General features: G+C 45.8%; 1 protein-coding gene across 8 annotated transcripts in view; it reads left to right on the top strand.

Moving 5' to 3' along the window:
* LOC133445913 (CSC1-like protein 2) overlaps positions 1–14,905 on the top strand; it is a 40,454-nt gene extending 25,549 nt beyond the window's left edge. For 7 of the 8 annotated variants that reach the window (XM_061723504.1, XM_061723524.1, XM_061723487.1 and 4 more), the window contains 17 exons: positions 1–52; positions 435–543; positions 632–702; positions 786–866; positions 944–1,067; positions 1,933–2,066; positions 4,316–4,453; positions 4,544–4,697; positions 4,805–4,911; positions 5,655–5,741; positions 5,825–5,890; positions 5,967–6,129; positions 6,209–6,314; positions 6,388–6,555; positions 7,742–7,857; positions 7,934–8,017; positions 11,098–14,905. In XM_061723504.1, coding sequence (XP_061579488.1) covers positions 1–52; positions 435–543; positions 632–702; positions 786–866; positions 944–1,067; positions 1,933–2,066; positions 4,316–4,453; positions 4,544–4,697; positions 4,805–4,911; positions 5,655–5,741; positions 5,825–5,890; positions 5,967–6,129; positions 6,209–6,314; positions 6,388–6,555; positions 7,742–7,857; positions 7,934–8,017; positions 11,098–11,295 — 1,958 coding nt within the window. In that variant the 3' untranslated portion in view covers positions 11,296–14,905. The remainder of the gene's footprint in view (positions 53–434; positions 544–631; positions 703–785; positions 867–943; positions 1,068–1,932; positions 2,067–4,315; positions 4,454–4,543; positions 4,698–4,804; positions 4,912–5,654; positions 5,742–5,824; positions 5,891–5,966; positions 6,130–6,208; positions 6,315–6,387; positions 6,556–7,741; positions 7,858–7,933; positions 8,018–11,097) is intronic. The other variant, XM_061723469.1, reaches the window with a different exon arrangement.
* The last annotated feature ends 485 nt before the right edge of the window (positions 14,906–15,390 follow it).

Genomic DNA, 15,390 nt, shown 5'->3' with positions numbered 1-15,390 from the left:
AAAACAACGCCTACAGCTTTGGACGCACCACGATAGCCAACCTGAAGTCTGGGTAAGACTAAAGAAACTACAAACGGGAAGAGTTTAAAACTAAATGGCTTTAAATGCATTTAATGCTAAAGTACCACGGTGAAAACCCTCCTACTGGTCATAGAGCCAGGTCTGTCCAAGCAGGATTTTAGGGTCAAGTGTCTGCAGGAGGTGATGCGCGGGCAGAATCTCCCCTTTTACTTAAAAAATGACTTCATATAACAGCAAAGTAAATGTTAGACAGAAAAAAGCAGCGCAGAAACTGTTTGCTTAGCGTAAAGACTGGAAACCCAAACAGAAAAACAGCAAGTATCAGCTCAGCTCGTCAGAAGTAGCGTCTGCTGGTGTGGGAGCGTCATCTCTGATCTGAGTGTTATTGAGTTGAACCTTTTCTTCTTGTTCAGGACGAACCTGTTGTGGCTCCACACAACGTTTGCCTTCATGTATCTGCTGCTGACGGTCTACAGCATGAGGAGACACACGTCCAAGATGCACTACAAGGAGGACGATCTGGTCAGGGAACCTTTCAGGACGGCGTGCGTTTAATGAGTTGAATTCATGTGAAATGCCGGCGTGATAATCCCAGGTTTTTGTCTCGCAGGTGAAGCGCACTTTGTTCATTAACGGCATCTCCAAGTATGCGGAGGAGAGTCAGATCAAGCAGCACTTTGAGTAAGTTCTTGATGGACAAGTGGACTGGAAGCAGACTTGGAGCTCAGCGTTGTTTCCACATGGTTCCTTCTCTGTCCCTGCAGGCAGGCGTACGAGAACTGCACAGTCCTGGAGGCTAGGATCTGCTACAACGTGGCCAAACTGATGGCGCTGAACGCTGAGAGGTGAGGCACGGACCAGTGCATGCTGGGATTTATTTAAACTTTGTGGACTGCCTGCCTGAGTGCGTCTGTTGTTGCAGAAAGAAGACGGAACGCAGTAAGAAGTTTTTCACCGACCTGATGGCGAAGGAGCACGTTCCCACCATGATCAACCCCAAACCCTGTGGACACCTCTGCTGCTGCGCCATCGCCGGCTGCGAGGAGGTGACCCTAACTCTGTTTTTACCTTAGAGGAGACCGAGAAGTTGCAAAGCAAAGAAGCAGGAGATGGTTCTGATCTACAGGACTGTCTCAGAAAATTAGAATATTGTGATGAAGTCCTTTTTATTTTCTGTAATGCAATAAAAAAAACAAAAATGTCATACATTGTGGATTCATTACAAATCAACTGAAATATTGCAAGACTTTTATTATTTTAATATTGCTGATTATGGCTTACAGTTTAAGATTAAGATTCCCAGAATATTCTAATTTTTTGAGATAGGATATTTGAGTTTTCTTAAAGGAGCATGAGGCTCCTTTTAAGAAATGAGACTCTCTAGCGCCACCCTTCACCACGACGGCCGTTGGGGGTACTGCAGCTAACAGTGAAGCCGGTACGGGAGAACGGGGAGAACGCACATGCAGCGTCATGTGACGTCACATCCGCAGGACAGCGCGGGAAAAGCGGCCCCAGCCTTGCAGCACATTTTGCAGCAAACAGCCTGTTCAAGGCAACGGACAGATACACTAGAGGGCTCATTCTTTTTGGTTTGGAACACTTCATCTGACATTATTACTAGAAAAATTAAAACGTATACAATTTTTTTTCATAAATCAAGCCTCAAGCTCCTCTAAGCCATGATCAGCAATATTAAAATAATAAAAGGCTTGCAATATTTCAGTTGATTTGTAATGAATCCAGAATGTATGACATTTTTGCATTACAGAAAATAAAGGACTTTATCACAATATTCTAATTTTCTGAGACAGTCTTGTACTCTGTGTGTTTAGGGTGGCCAGGCAGGTTGGTCAGCTAAATGCTGACATGTGAGCAGTTAGCATTTTAAGACTTTGACATGTCCTGCAGGAGGAGGCGGTCAGCTACTACACCAAGACGGAGGCCAAGCTGAAGGAGGAGTACAGGAAGGAGAAGGAAAAGGTCCACACCAAACCGCTGGGAATGGCCTTCGTCACCTTCCAGAACGAGACCATGACTGCCATGTAAGCCCCGCCCTCCCAGACATGACCCCGTCTATTAACCTGTAACAGTTGGCTGTGAATCTAAGTTTAGCTACCACTACAAGTTCAGACTGCTCCTCTCGATTATCAGCCTAGTTTGGTCAACAACAAAAAATACACTCAAGATAAGATACCCTGTAGCAACGAACAGCACAAATTCAGCCGAGAACTGCGAGACCATGGAAAGAAGATAAACATGGTACATCAAAGATGTCCAACCGAAATCACCACAACCGAAATGTGATGAACTGAAGTTTCAGATACGATCCAAGTACACTCAGCCAAAATAAAGCATCAATGCATTGCAAAAAAACCCAAGAAGAAAGAAATATATCATTCAAACTGGAATAGACTCACCAGTGATTAAGGAGACTTTGACCGTCCTTGGTTCCCTATCTTGGTCCGCCACTTCCAGCCCTCTCAAAAGTGTTTTCAGTCGACCAAGATGGCATCCAAGTGGGTTATGAAATCCTTGTAAGAATGATGAGACTTTGGTACCACTGGGTGATATTTCTTCCCCTGGGCCTTCGCTGGTATGGTTGTCTACAAAACACTGATGAATACCCGATCCAATTATATCATCAGATGCAACTTCTGAGGCCATCTTAGTCTTTGACTCTGGCACGTAGTCACCTGATTCCTGGGTATGTGCTATTTCAGCAAGAGAAGATGGAAGTTGAGTGGACGAAGACTGATCCTTGGATAAGACACAAGAAGCCATGACCCCATGACCCGCTCTTGAGGGTATCTGGCCAACGTTCATACAACCTTTACAACCAGACAGTGAATGGAAGCCCTGAAGCCTCAGGGTTCACCTGGTTGGTTGGGACTGGGGTCTTTGGTGTGTTAAAGGCTCAGGTCGGAGCAGCACTATTGGTGTAAATTTCAGATGGAACTCCCTCCAGGCAGGATTACCACCTTTCCACTGCTCATTCAACAGCCAAACACTGAGCAGACCAATTGACCTCTGCAGCATGGAGCCCTCGGGAGACATAAGCAATTACTTTATCTCCTTGGTACAGCTCCTAATCCAGCTGAACAACCATGGACCTGGAATGGGAGGGAAGTCAGGTTGGGAAAGAACGGGTGGTTTCTCCAGTGGAGCTTTAGGTTTCTCTGCAGCCTCCGGACACTCACGGGGAGCTCGGAGTCACCAGGATCCCAGTCAGCCACCCAGGAGTCTGACTGATGAAGGGAAAACACTTTACCTGAACTTTGGTTTTGTCCATGACATTTAGACCAAGGACGAGAGGAAAGGCTAGATGTCCGCCATCCATGATGTAGCTATTGACACACCGAACCATGCCCCATGGCCATGTGTGCATTACCATCAGCTAAGACAAAGGATTTTTCCTGTGGTTTTGACCCATTTTTGCCATAAACTGCTCTGTGTTAGTGTGTACGTGCTTCCTAAATCCATGACAGCCTCTCGTGTGTCACCCAGAACTTCCATAGAAACGAGCTAAAGTTGGGGAGAGGGGGGAGGTTCTGCCTCTGCTAAAGCCACGTGGTGAGTTTCTGTCTTAATAAGGACATCCCTTGGCCTGGAGGTTTGCTTTTTCCAGGGTTATCTGGTTATTTACCTTAGCCAAGTATTATTTCCTTGCAGCCCAATCTCTTTCCACCATTGATCCAACTTTAACCAACTGCTCGACAGGTACTCCTATTACTGACAAGAGGGGTTATGGAGCGGTACCGCTATTCATGTCATTCATGTCCTGACCATCTCTTATTCTGGCATATCAGGTTTCCCCTTACGATACAATGCTCAGTAATCTGAAACAAAATCCCTGATCTGGGGTCTGAACTTAAGGTGGTAGCTAAGCTGAAATGATCCTGATTGTTACCCTGGCAACATGAAACCATCACGGCTGAGGCTGTGGTTGAGGTGCAGCGTGAGGCAACCTGCAGTAAAAGATGCTAGCATGCTGACTACTAGCCCATTAAATGTTAATATGCTAGTTGTATATGCTGGAACATAAGTATCCTAAATGCTATCATGTCAGATGCTAAAAGGCTAGCATGTTCAATTTTATTCCAGCTCTCTCCCTCTGTAATTCTAGTGACTGCACCTCCTCTCTCTGTGTGACCGATTGTCTCTCCTGCTCTTAATGACTCCGCCCATCTCTCTGGGCGAGCCTCTTTCTCCTTATGAAAACACTCTTTTTATATCTGAGCTGCTCTTACTCTACGACCACACCCCCTCTCCTTTACTCCCCCCCTCTCTACAGCATTTTGAAGGACTTTAACGCCTGTCAGGTGCAGGGTTGTCGCTGTCGGCAGGAACCTCGTTCTTCTCAGTTCAGCGATGTTCTTCACGTCCACAACTGGAGTGTTTCGTACGCGCCCGACCCGCAGAATGTCCGCTGGTATGTGCACCTGCCCCGCCCACCTGAAAAACGTGGTATTTAAAGTAATTCAAAGCCATCATGTTGTTGTCTTATGCTTGCTTTCTTCAGGGAGCACCTGTCGCTGGGCGGGATCTCCTGGTGGATTCGCTGCTTCATCATCAACGTCATCCTCTTCCTCCTGCTCTTCTTCCTCACCACGCCCGCCATCATCATCTCCACCATGGACAAGTTCAATGTCACCAAGCCTGTTGAGTATCTCAATGTAAGAGCCAGGCTTTGAGTCCGTCCGAGCACGTCTCCTCTGCAGCTTTGTTCTGCTGACCTTCTGCTCTGACTCTCTTTGTTTGTTCTTTGTTGTTCTCTGGGCAGAACCCCATCGTGACTCAGTTCTTCCCCACTCTGCTGCTCTGGGCTTTCTCTGCTCTGTTGCCCACCATCGTCTACTATTCTGCTTTCTTTGAGGCTCACTGGACCAGGTACCGCTGCTTCCTCCTCCTCTTCCTCCTCCGTGCTGCACTAAAGTCGTGAAAACACCCTTCAGAGACAGTCTTCAAATTAGTGACGCACCGATTGTTCGGTAACCGAAATTGTTCGGCCGAAAATGGCAAAAAAAACACTTTCGGTGTTCGGTGGAATAAGTGGGGAAAAAAACGAACAATTAATAACGGGGTTGTAATATAAGGAAATAGACTGGCCGCTCCCGTAACATTTGCGCACCACAAACATAAATCGTTGGCCAACCAAAAAGTAACCACATAAGAATTTTACCTAACATTCACCAGGAGGTGGAACCAAAACAACATAATGCTGGGAAATTAAAAAAATTTCAGTTTTTTATGTTCAATAAATATTTTTTACCTTGTAATTTTGTAAAATATTTTTTTCTTTGAAAAGCATGCCTAAATCAAATGTATTTGATTTATGCAATGGTGAAAAAATTGGCAAAATAAATGAAAAACTGCGAAGAACCATGTTCGGTATTGTTCGGTATTTGGCCAAGTGTTTATTATTATTTTCAATTTCGGCCACAAATTTTCATTTCGGTGCATCACTACTTCAAATGCATCATACTGGCTTTAGTCACCAAATCTAGCATGTTAACCCTGTGATTAGTTCTGCGGAGGGCGGTTACATGTGGAGCTGATCACTGACAAGTGCAGAACAGGAGCTCAGATCAGCTGTGAGATGTTCAGGCTTGTTCTTCCGTCTGCGTCCGCAGGTCTGGAGAAAACAGGACCACGATGCACAAGTGCTACACCTTCCTGATCTTCATGGTCCTGCTGCTGCCGTCTCTCGGACTCAGCAGGTAGGAAACCCGTCATTGGTCGGTCCGTTGCTTAGCGACTGTCCACCTGTGTGTCTCTAAACTGTCCCGTCTGCGTTTTCTAGTTTGGATGTTTTCTTCCGCTGGTTGTTCGATAAGAAGTTCCTGGCCGACGCCACGGTCAGGTTTGAGTACGTCACTTTGATGATTTCTGATTGATCCGTGATCGGAGTTTGATCAGTCAGTAAGAACACGCGTTCTCTTCAGGTGCGTCTTCTTACCAGATAACGGAGCGTTCTTCGTCAACTACGTCATCGCCTCGGCCTTCATCGGGAACGCCATGGACCTGCTGAGGATCCCGGGTCTGCTCATGTACATGATCCGTCTGTGCCTGGCCCGCTCGGCCGCCGACCGCCGCAACGTGAAGAGGGTGAGGATGGACGCAGACACGCAGGTCCTGTCCTGCAGCGTCTCCGCTCCGACTCATGCTCTTCCTCTCGTCTCCGCAGCATCAGGCCTACGAGTTCCAGTTTGGAGCCGCGTACGCCTGGATGATGAACGTGTTCACCGTGGTGATGGCCTACAGCATCACCTGCCCCATCATCGTGCCCTTCGGTCAGTCTCTCACACACACACACACACACACACACACACACCTCCTGACCTTACCTTACCTGTCTGTCTGCAGGTCTCATGTACATGCTGCTCAAACACCTGGTGGACAGGTACAACATGTACTACGCCTACCTGCCCTCCAAACTGGACAAGAAGATCCACTCCGGAGCTGTTACCCAGGTGGTGGCCGCGCCCATCCTCTGCCTCTTCTGGCTGCTCTTCTTCTCAACCGTCCGCACAGGTGAGGCCGCCCCCCGCTGGTCACATGTTCACTGTTCAGAGGGATTCAGTTCAAGTCAGATCGGTTTGACTCAGTCCCAGGGCCGGCCCAAGCCTCCATGGCGTCCCAAAATCAAATTTTGCGACCCTCTATTACTGCCAATAATACTGATTATTGATCATTCACACACCCGCTATAAATTTATTTCATGTTCTTCCCTGTCAATACAAATACACTTGTAAAACTAGATGTAAGAACTTTTTGTTTTAGTTAGATTGTAATCCACAGTGATTAAGACCATGGAAGCAACAACAGATTAACAAATTTGCAGAAAAATCTTTCAATTAATAATTTGCAAAGTCAGCAACTGCCCCTACTGGCCACACAGAGAAGCAACAGATAAAAGGTCAAAGGTCACAGTTGCAGCAGTGTTGTTTCCATCATCCTATTGTCAGCCTGGCAGGTTTTTACCATCTATGGTTTTTAATCTGAAATGGTAGCAAATTCAGCTACAAGAGCGGCCTGGGGTTGAGAGTCATCTACAGTGTAGTAGGCTTACTAAAAGAAACAAAATAATCAAATAGATCATTTATAAACCATTTACTGTAAACACGTTATCTACTTTATTTTTTGTTTTAAATTAACTGCAACAGCAATGTGCAACAACAATTTGCTTATGCCTTGGGCCGGGTCTGCTCAGTCCTGTTCGGTTTGATTCAGTTCAGTTTTGTTTTTTTTTACTGCTCCAATTTACAACAGTAATTTCCACTCCAACGTTCTTCACAGTGGTGCTACATGTTAGATTAAAACTATCCAGAGTTACTTAATGATTGGACGGTCTATTTCTGAATAATTCAGGTCCAAACACAAATACCTCAGTCTGATCTGAGTTTAGTAGCAGAAGTTAGAATCCAGGTCTTAATGTTGCTCAGACATGTTTGTAGTTCAGTTAGTTCAAAGGTTTCATGTATGTCTGAGTATCATCTGATAATAGCAGCTAATGGAAGCTTGTGTTGAGAGAACAGTAATGGTCCACATCCAGAACCCTGTGGAACACCAGGACCAGCTCTGCTGTATGAACACTCATCAACAGGAAGTTCAGAAAAATGTGAAATGTGAAATGTGTTCCTTTAAACCCAGTAACATGTTCAACGATGTAAAAGAAGGTTGTGATGGTGTCTGAGACTAACTGTTGATGCGCTGTCAGGGTTCGAGACACCGACCTCCATGTTCACCCTGGTGGTTCTGATCATCACCATCGTAGTCTGTCTGTCGCACGTCTGCTTCGGACACTTCAAGTACCTGAGTGCTCACAACTACAAGGTAAATCTCTGACACAGGTGTTAGTGAGGCGCCCGCGCCACGACCAGTCCACCCACTCACCCGGTCTCTGTTTCAGATCGACACGAAAGAAAACGAAACGGACAATGTGGAGAACGGCCGCCCGGTCCGGCCTTCGTCATCCCCCACCACCAAAGCTCAGGTGGGTTTTCTCCCCCAGGCTTTTGCAGGTTTCTGCGGTTTCTTACAGCCAGTGCTTTAAGTGGGAAAAAATAAGTGCCGGTACTCTCCCCCTCCAGTCATACAAATATGGGACTATGTAAATTCATATATATATATATATATATATATATATATATATATATATATAAAAATATATATATATATATATGTGTATATATATATATATATATATATATATATATATATATATATATATATATATATATATATATATAAAAAACTCCCACTCTGTTAAAAACCTCCTGTGTTTACCTTCATACTTCCGTTTGGCCGTGCATTTTGTCGCTCCAAGTTATTTCCGTCACAATCACAAGCGCGCCCGTATAGCTCAACGGGATGGGCCGGCGACTTGCGTACAGCGAACGCGGGTTCGATTCCAGTCGCGGCATATTTTGCACCCACTTCCTACGAGTCTGTCCTTCACTGCACCGCAAAGAGCCACATGCAGCTCGCGAGCCGCGGGTTGGCCAAGCGCGCCTTTTACGTCTGTACGGCAAGCTTTGAGCATCAAAACACCTTAATCAACAAATCCAACCTGTAGACTTTGGGGAGATTGGGGGGAGTTACTGACTGATGGGGAATCTGGGAAGAACAGTACCGGTACGCGCCGCACACAGTAAATAATTTCCGGTACGCTGATGGGTACAATTTAGAAGTGCCGGTACTGCGTACCGCTCCGTACCGGCCCACTTAAAGCACTGCTTACAGCCCAACCCTAACGTGCATCTGTTGCAGTTTACGTGCACACTTGCAAAGTGGGTGTAGTGAGGTTTCAGCCAGACACACAATATCCAGGAGCATGCACCACAGTAGGCTGTTAAAATGATGTAACTGGACGCTGCTGGGGCTGTTCCCAGCACCGCTGCTCCCCAGCTCTGCTACAGCTGAGCCAAGGCCACATCACACCCACCTTTCTTTCTCACTGACGAGTCTTTCCAAGAGTAACGGTATGGATGTCTGAAGTCTCTTTTAATAGTTGATATTTCTGCAAACACTAGTCACATGAAGCCGGCCACGTCTGAGGGATTTCTGGGAGGTGAATTTTTATAGAGCAGCATTGAATCCGGAACTTTAGGACTCTAGAACGTCAGTTCAGTTATACCAGGCACTAACTCCTCTAGTTAACCTGCTACATCAGGACCAAGAAGAGGGTTCCCACAGAAAACACAAGTGGACTGGTTTTGGTGCATCCTGGGACCTGGAGATGTGGATGTTTCCACTTCAGGTTTGAGAGAAATTCCTTTAATACTAGATACTCATTGGGAACATAAATCAGAGTTTAAATTGCATATAAACTTACATTTGTACTGATTAACACCAGATGATGGAGCACATAGAATTAAAGAAGCAGACACAGCCTTGTGGTACTCCTCATTGGGTAGAGTCCTTGTTTCCATGGTGATGGTCAATCCCGGAGGCCTCTGAGTCCAGAGATGTTGCGTCTGAACAAGGTTAACATAAGTCAATCAATGTATCCCTGTATTGCAGTGTTAAAGATTTCCATGGTGACTGTTGTGTATATGGTTCTATTAGCTGTTGGTGGTTCAGTCAGAGATCACAGGTGTCTAGGGGTGTGCAAACAAGGGTACCTCACGATTCGATTTCGATTATTGGTGCCACGATTCTTCGATTATTGTGATTTTTAAGGCTTTTTTCCATACAAGATTGATTTTGTCTTCATCTGTGGCTACATTTGTAAATAAATAGCCAATCAATGAACTCAGTTCCTCTAACAACACTCATTAAGTAAATAACAAGGTTTTTTGAACATTTGACATGTATTTTTCAAAGACACAAAATAATTTATTTTATGACTATGTAAACATTTGCTCTTTGACTTACTTAACTTTGACCAGGGAAAGCTGCACTTGCATGAGAGCGCCCTCTATTGGCGGAAAACACTGAAAACGGTCAAGCCCTGGATTTAATGAGTTCATTAATTCAAGTAAACAAGATATGTACTTCCATCAAATTTATTTAGTGTAAACATATCTGCCATATTTCAAGTGAAAAATAAGAAATGTGCATTCTTGAAAATGAAATGATTCAGCAGCTTATTCAGTCTGGAATGTGGATAGGATAACTTAAAAAAAAAAAAAAAAATGTAATTAATCGATTCCAAATCGTCACGTGACGCATCGCGACGCATCGACACATCGATGAATTGCACCCACCTCTACAGGTGTCCAACTGAGACTTCCTCCTTTATACACTGAAATTCCTCCAGATTCCTTGAAAGGTTTGATGATATTATGAGAAAAGCGTAAGACATCCTGAGTTGATGCTGGGTGTAAGGAAATCAGAGTTCAGGTGCATGTAGGGATCCGTGGAATTTGTTTGCATTTTTCATCCTGTTCCAACTTGATCGGTTTGTAATAGGGTTGTCCCGATTAGGATTTTTTAGCTCCCGATCACTTTTTTTGACTCCCGATACATTTCGGATACATTTTCCCGATCAGATACATTTTGGCAATGAATTAAAAAAAAAAAAAAAAGAAAAAAGAGCACTAAAACTAAATTATCCCAATTTTCTTTCATTGTCCATTGGAGAACAACATGTGCATATATTTCAACAAAGCTTATCAGCTCTGGTGCCACAAAATGTAAAAACATGAAATTGTAAACTAAAACAAAAAGTGCAGAATAGTGCAATAACAAAAATAAATAAATTTAACTTCAAAAGAGGTAGTTGAATGACATCCAGTCAAACTCACAAACACAAGAAAATTAAAATACTTTTTGGCTTAACCTTAGTGCAACTTTCTGAATGGCATGAAATGAATAGCAGCAGCTTAATGCAACATGAACATATAGAAAATTACACAATTCAAACATAAACCATGTTAGTTTCGCTTACTTCGTCACTTCCGGTCGGCAACGATATATAAAACGATTTATTATGTATTAAAAACATTAATAACTAGGTCTGTCCCGATACCGATGTTTTGAAAATGCCGTGATCGGGGCCGATGGATCGGCCGCTAGTTTGTAGTTGTAGTGTTGCACCCTGTTGACCCAGTTGTGGTTCTGTGTGTCCAGCAGCAGCAGGCCCAGCAGCAGATGTACATTGCCCAGGTGCTCCAGGACCCAAACTCGGACGAGCCCGGCGGCGTTAGCAGCGAGGAGGACCGGGGGTCGTCGCAGGACGAGGAGATGCTGAATGGAGGGAACAGCATCAACGAGGCAGATTTCCAGTCGGGAGAGGACAGTCTGATCGCCAACGAGGTTCACCAGTAGCTGGAGGCGGGGCTAAAGGGAGGGGGCGGAGCTGGACGGGGGCCAGACCCAAACAATGGCATGTTTAGCTCCGCCCCCTCTCAGCCTGAAGACTTGACGCCGGCGCCGGGTCACCAACATCCAGCCCAGCACACACGTGGACTCGCCTCCACAGGAAGTCACTGTACATGACCACAAAGCCAATTTTCTTTTGGGGTGGGGGTTGGGGGGCTCAACTTTGTGCCTGGGCTGGATTTTTGTTCGCAGTTGTGTCTTGACTCCTCCTTCATCTGAAGGTCGTCTTCTCTTGATCCGTCGACACAGACGCCATCGTTGTCCTCGCCCCCAGACGAACCCGTGGCGCCACCGCCACCCTCAAGTACTGGAGCGCTCAGTAACTTGCCAACCGCCAGCTCTCGTCGTCGTAGAAGCCTCGCTTACGCAGCGCCAACCCCCTTCCCCATCTCCGTTCTGTCAAATGTGGATCTCTGCCGGTTCGTTCACCTCCCACCTCAGAGTTGGTTCCCTGACAACCTGCCAAGCTTCCGCTGCATGTTGTTAACGATATCGCCTCTTCCTGACAATCGTCCACCGCGGGGCTGCACGGGCCGGCCAGCCCGCCAACGTCTCCAGATGAGCGTCCAGTCCCGAACCAGCAGACTCAACACGAGGATACGTTTGTTTTTCCGGTTTGGACTTCACCTGAACTACCTTAAATTGTGAATAAGGGAACAGGGATGTTTGTGTCCATGTAGATTTCAACCCTTTTTAAGACTCTCCGACTCTTCCAGCAGCAGCAGCGTAGTTGGATCTCGAGTAGAAGAGCAGCGCTTTTCCTCCAGATGGTCCTCCCCCGACGCATGAAGCTGTCAGGACTCTCAAGGGAAATGTTTTCTGTTTGGCTTGTTTTCAGGTGTGTGTGCGTGTGTGTGTGTGTGTGTGTGCGTGTGTGTGTGTGTGTGTGTGTGCGTGTGTGTGATGGGGAGCTTATTCTACACTACCCTGCATCATGTAGGCTTCACCAACGTCTCCAGGTCACCAGGACAGACGGTCAGGTTGAGATGGCCGGACTCACTGCTGCACTGAGGTCAGCAATGCTCTGCTTACCCTCAGTGGGAAATTAAAAACAACAAAGTATACGATTATTTAAGCTGTTGGAAACTAACAGGCAACAGTTGACTCTGGAGGTATAGAGACGTTCCTCCACAGTAGCGTCCTGGATCCCAGCCCCCCGGGCTCCAGGCGGGCTCAGGTCCTACCTGGGCTGCTCTGCAGGTTCCGTGCGTGTTCATGTGGACTCTTGAGTGGGATCTACCTGGGTTTTAGGTGCCCAGCTGGTTCAGTTTGGGTCAATGTTCTGGGGACTAGATGGGAGCCACACAGTCTTAACTTTTTCTAAGGCCACGCCCATTTAACCCACTTGTTTCCCTCATTGGTTTCGTACATTGGGCCCACATATGCTTGACATTTGTGTTCCGTTATTAAACCATACAGGCCCCCGTGCCATTTACGCCTTTAACACCCAAACCCACTTTGTGCCCTTACAACTCACTTTTAATCATTTGAATTCCCTTCAGTGATTAATAAAGAATTAGTGAATTTAAACTGAACTTTGACCCAGATGGGCCCACATGGAGGTACTGGCTGGGTTCTGTTGTAGATGAGAGCAGGAGTTCCCCCTCCTCCTCCTCCTCCTCTTTTATTGCTGCATCTGAAGTGCGACAGCGGAGTCCAGATGTGTTGGAGTCCAGAACCTGTTCCTGCAGCCATGTCTACTAAACTCCCAGCAGCCCGATTCATCTTCATCAGCACACAGAGCTCTTCCATTTCATGCACCAGCAATCTTCCATTCTTCCTGGGAGTTGAGAAATAAAACGTTTGACGCGGAAGCTGTTTCACCTCCTGTCTATTACAGGAACAAAGAGAGATAGTCCTCAGTGAATGTGGGTGAATGGGGTTAAATGACAGAAATAACAAAAAAAAAGATTTTATTTTGGCAAATGGTGTATTTGTTAAAGCAGGTAGCACATTGCTAAATGCTAAATGCAGCTGAAGCTGCCTCCAACAATGTTCTAAGAAACATCAGATGTTGGGACGCTTTTTTCCGTTGCAGACGTTTGTTTCCCATGCAGACTCTTCAGATATGGCAGGCGTTATTTGGGTGTGCAGCGCCTCCTAGTGGACAAAATAATCCAAATCCCACAAACAACTTTCAAGCGACAGTGTTTCAGAAGCTTCTCTCCTGCACTTTAAGTCATGCTGGTCCCATACGGGAGCACCATCACTGGTTTCCCTGGCAACAGGAACAAGAAACTGACTCTGTAGGCGGCAAAGTACAGTGACGTGTGAACGATGGAGTAGTTTCAGGTTTTATTTAATGATGTTTACATCTGTGTGTGAGTGTGTGTGTGTGTGTGTGCGTGTGCGTGTGTGTCTGACACAGCTGGACAATGAAAGCTGTAGCCGGTTGGCGGCTACACGCCGGAGTACCCGCAGTGTTTGTGTCAGATCGCCTGTTTCCTGTTTATTTTGGCCCAGATTCTACACGTGGTCCCGGCTCTGGTCCTGCTTCTAGTCCAGGACCTGGTCCTTGTTCAGATTATGGTTCTTGTCCTGGTTCTTAAACCCAAGGAGATCTGAGGCTCTTAGAACTGCTCAGCAGTTGTGAACCCCGCAGACAGAAAACCACACAGTTTGCTCCTGGATTTGGAAACAGAACCTCTGCAAAAAAAAAAAAAAAGTTTTTATTCATTTTATTATAACAAATCAGACTCTGAACTCATCCCAGACCTGATCTACTGTTCTCTGTAAAAGTTACCACCCACTCTTATAACCGTGTGGTTTTTTCTTTGTTGTAGAAACAGAATAAACCATCTGATGTTTGTAGATGTCACCGAGACAAGGACGACCTTCGATCAGCACCATCGAGCTTTTTTCACTGTATCAATATCTGTCTCTGAAAAATGAAATCAAAAAGATAAAAGAATAAAATCTTTAGGTAATCCTGAATACCTCCATGATCCAGCAGCTTGTAGAGCCACCTTCAGCAGGAACTCTCAGTAGATGCTTCCTGTCTGACTTCATTAGTGTCTCGTGGTTCTGGAGGAGTTCTGGTGCGTTCTTATGTCCAACGTTGCTTCAGTTCCTTGAGGTTTTTGGACGTTCACGTCCACACGGGTCTCTGAAGGTCCACCTCAGCATCTCCACCGGGTTCAGGTCTGGACCTGGACCAGGCCTTTCCAGAACCTGGATTCTGGAGCCTTTTGGAGTTTCTGTGGCGTTCTTGTTTCCTGACTAAAGTGTTTGAAGTCATGTTAGAGGAGGCTGCGATGGCGCTGGCGAAGGTTTCAACAATCAGACAATGCTTTTTGCTTCTTAGTTTTTTTTTATTTTCCTGAAATGTGAAACCAAGAATGTGACATGAAAGCTGCAGAAACTTGTGTAAAAATGTGTGTAAATAGAAACCACCGTCGCCCACGGAGACAAACTCGGACTCAGAGCTCCGGTCTGTTGTCATTTCAGGATTTTAATTTATTGCTGTGAAGTTATTTATTTTTACGTTGTTCCTCGTGTGTACGGTGAAACACGTCCTATTTATGTTCATGATCAATAAAGGTGACTCATCTGATGACCTCTGGTGGGTTTGTGGGTCGTATTGGGGGGTTAGGGTTCAGTATCAAAGGCAAATCAGAAAAGTAAATATGTCTTAAAGAAAAAAGTGAGCTTTCTTTTGTTTACTTTCACTTCTGTGTCTTTACAGACAAAAAACCCACACGTATTGTTTGAAAAAAAAAATTGTTATGGTGCAAAACGACATGTCACCGGTAGACATACCTGTAACTCCAACCAGGTGATTTTACGCGTGCGTGCGTGCGTGCGTGCGTGCGTGCGTGCGTGCGTGCGTGCGTGCGTGCGTGCGTGCGTGCGTGCGTGCGTGCGCGCGTGCGCGCGTGCGTGAGGGGTAAGTCTGTGAACCCCCAGATCTACCCCTCAGCCATTGTCCTTGATGTTATCTGCCCCCTTCATGGATGTGCAGCCAACGAATCAGCAACAACGTCATGCCATCATGTGAATGTGGACCAAACTCTCTGAAGAATGTTTCTGGTACCTTGTGGA

Source organism: Cololabis saira, chromosome 1 (assembly GCF_033807715.1).
Source record: "Cololabis saira isolate AMF1-May2022 chromosome 1, fColSai1.1, whole genome shotgun sequence".
Lineage (NCBI taxonomy): Eukaryota > Metazoa > Chordata > Actinopteri > Beloniformes > Belonidae > Cololabis > Cololabis saira.
Note: the sequence above shows the minus strand (reverse complement) of the source record. Positions and strands in the feature narration are given on the sequence as shown.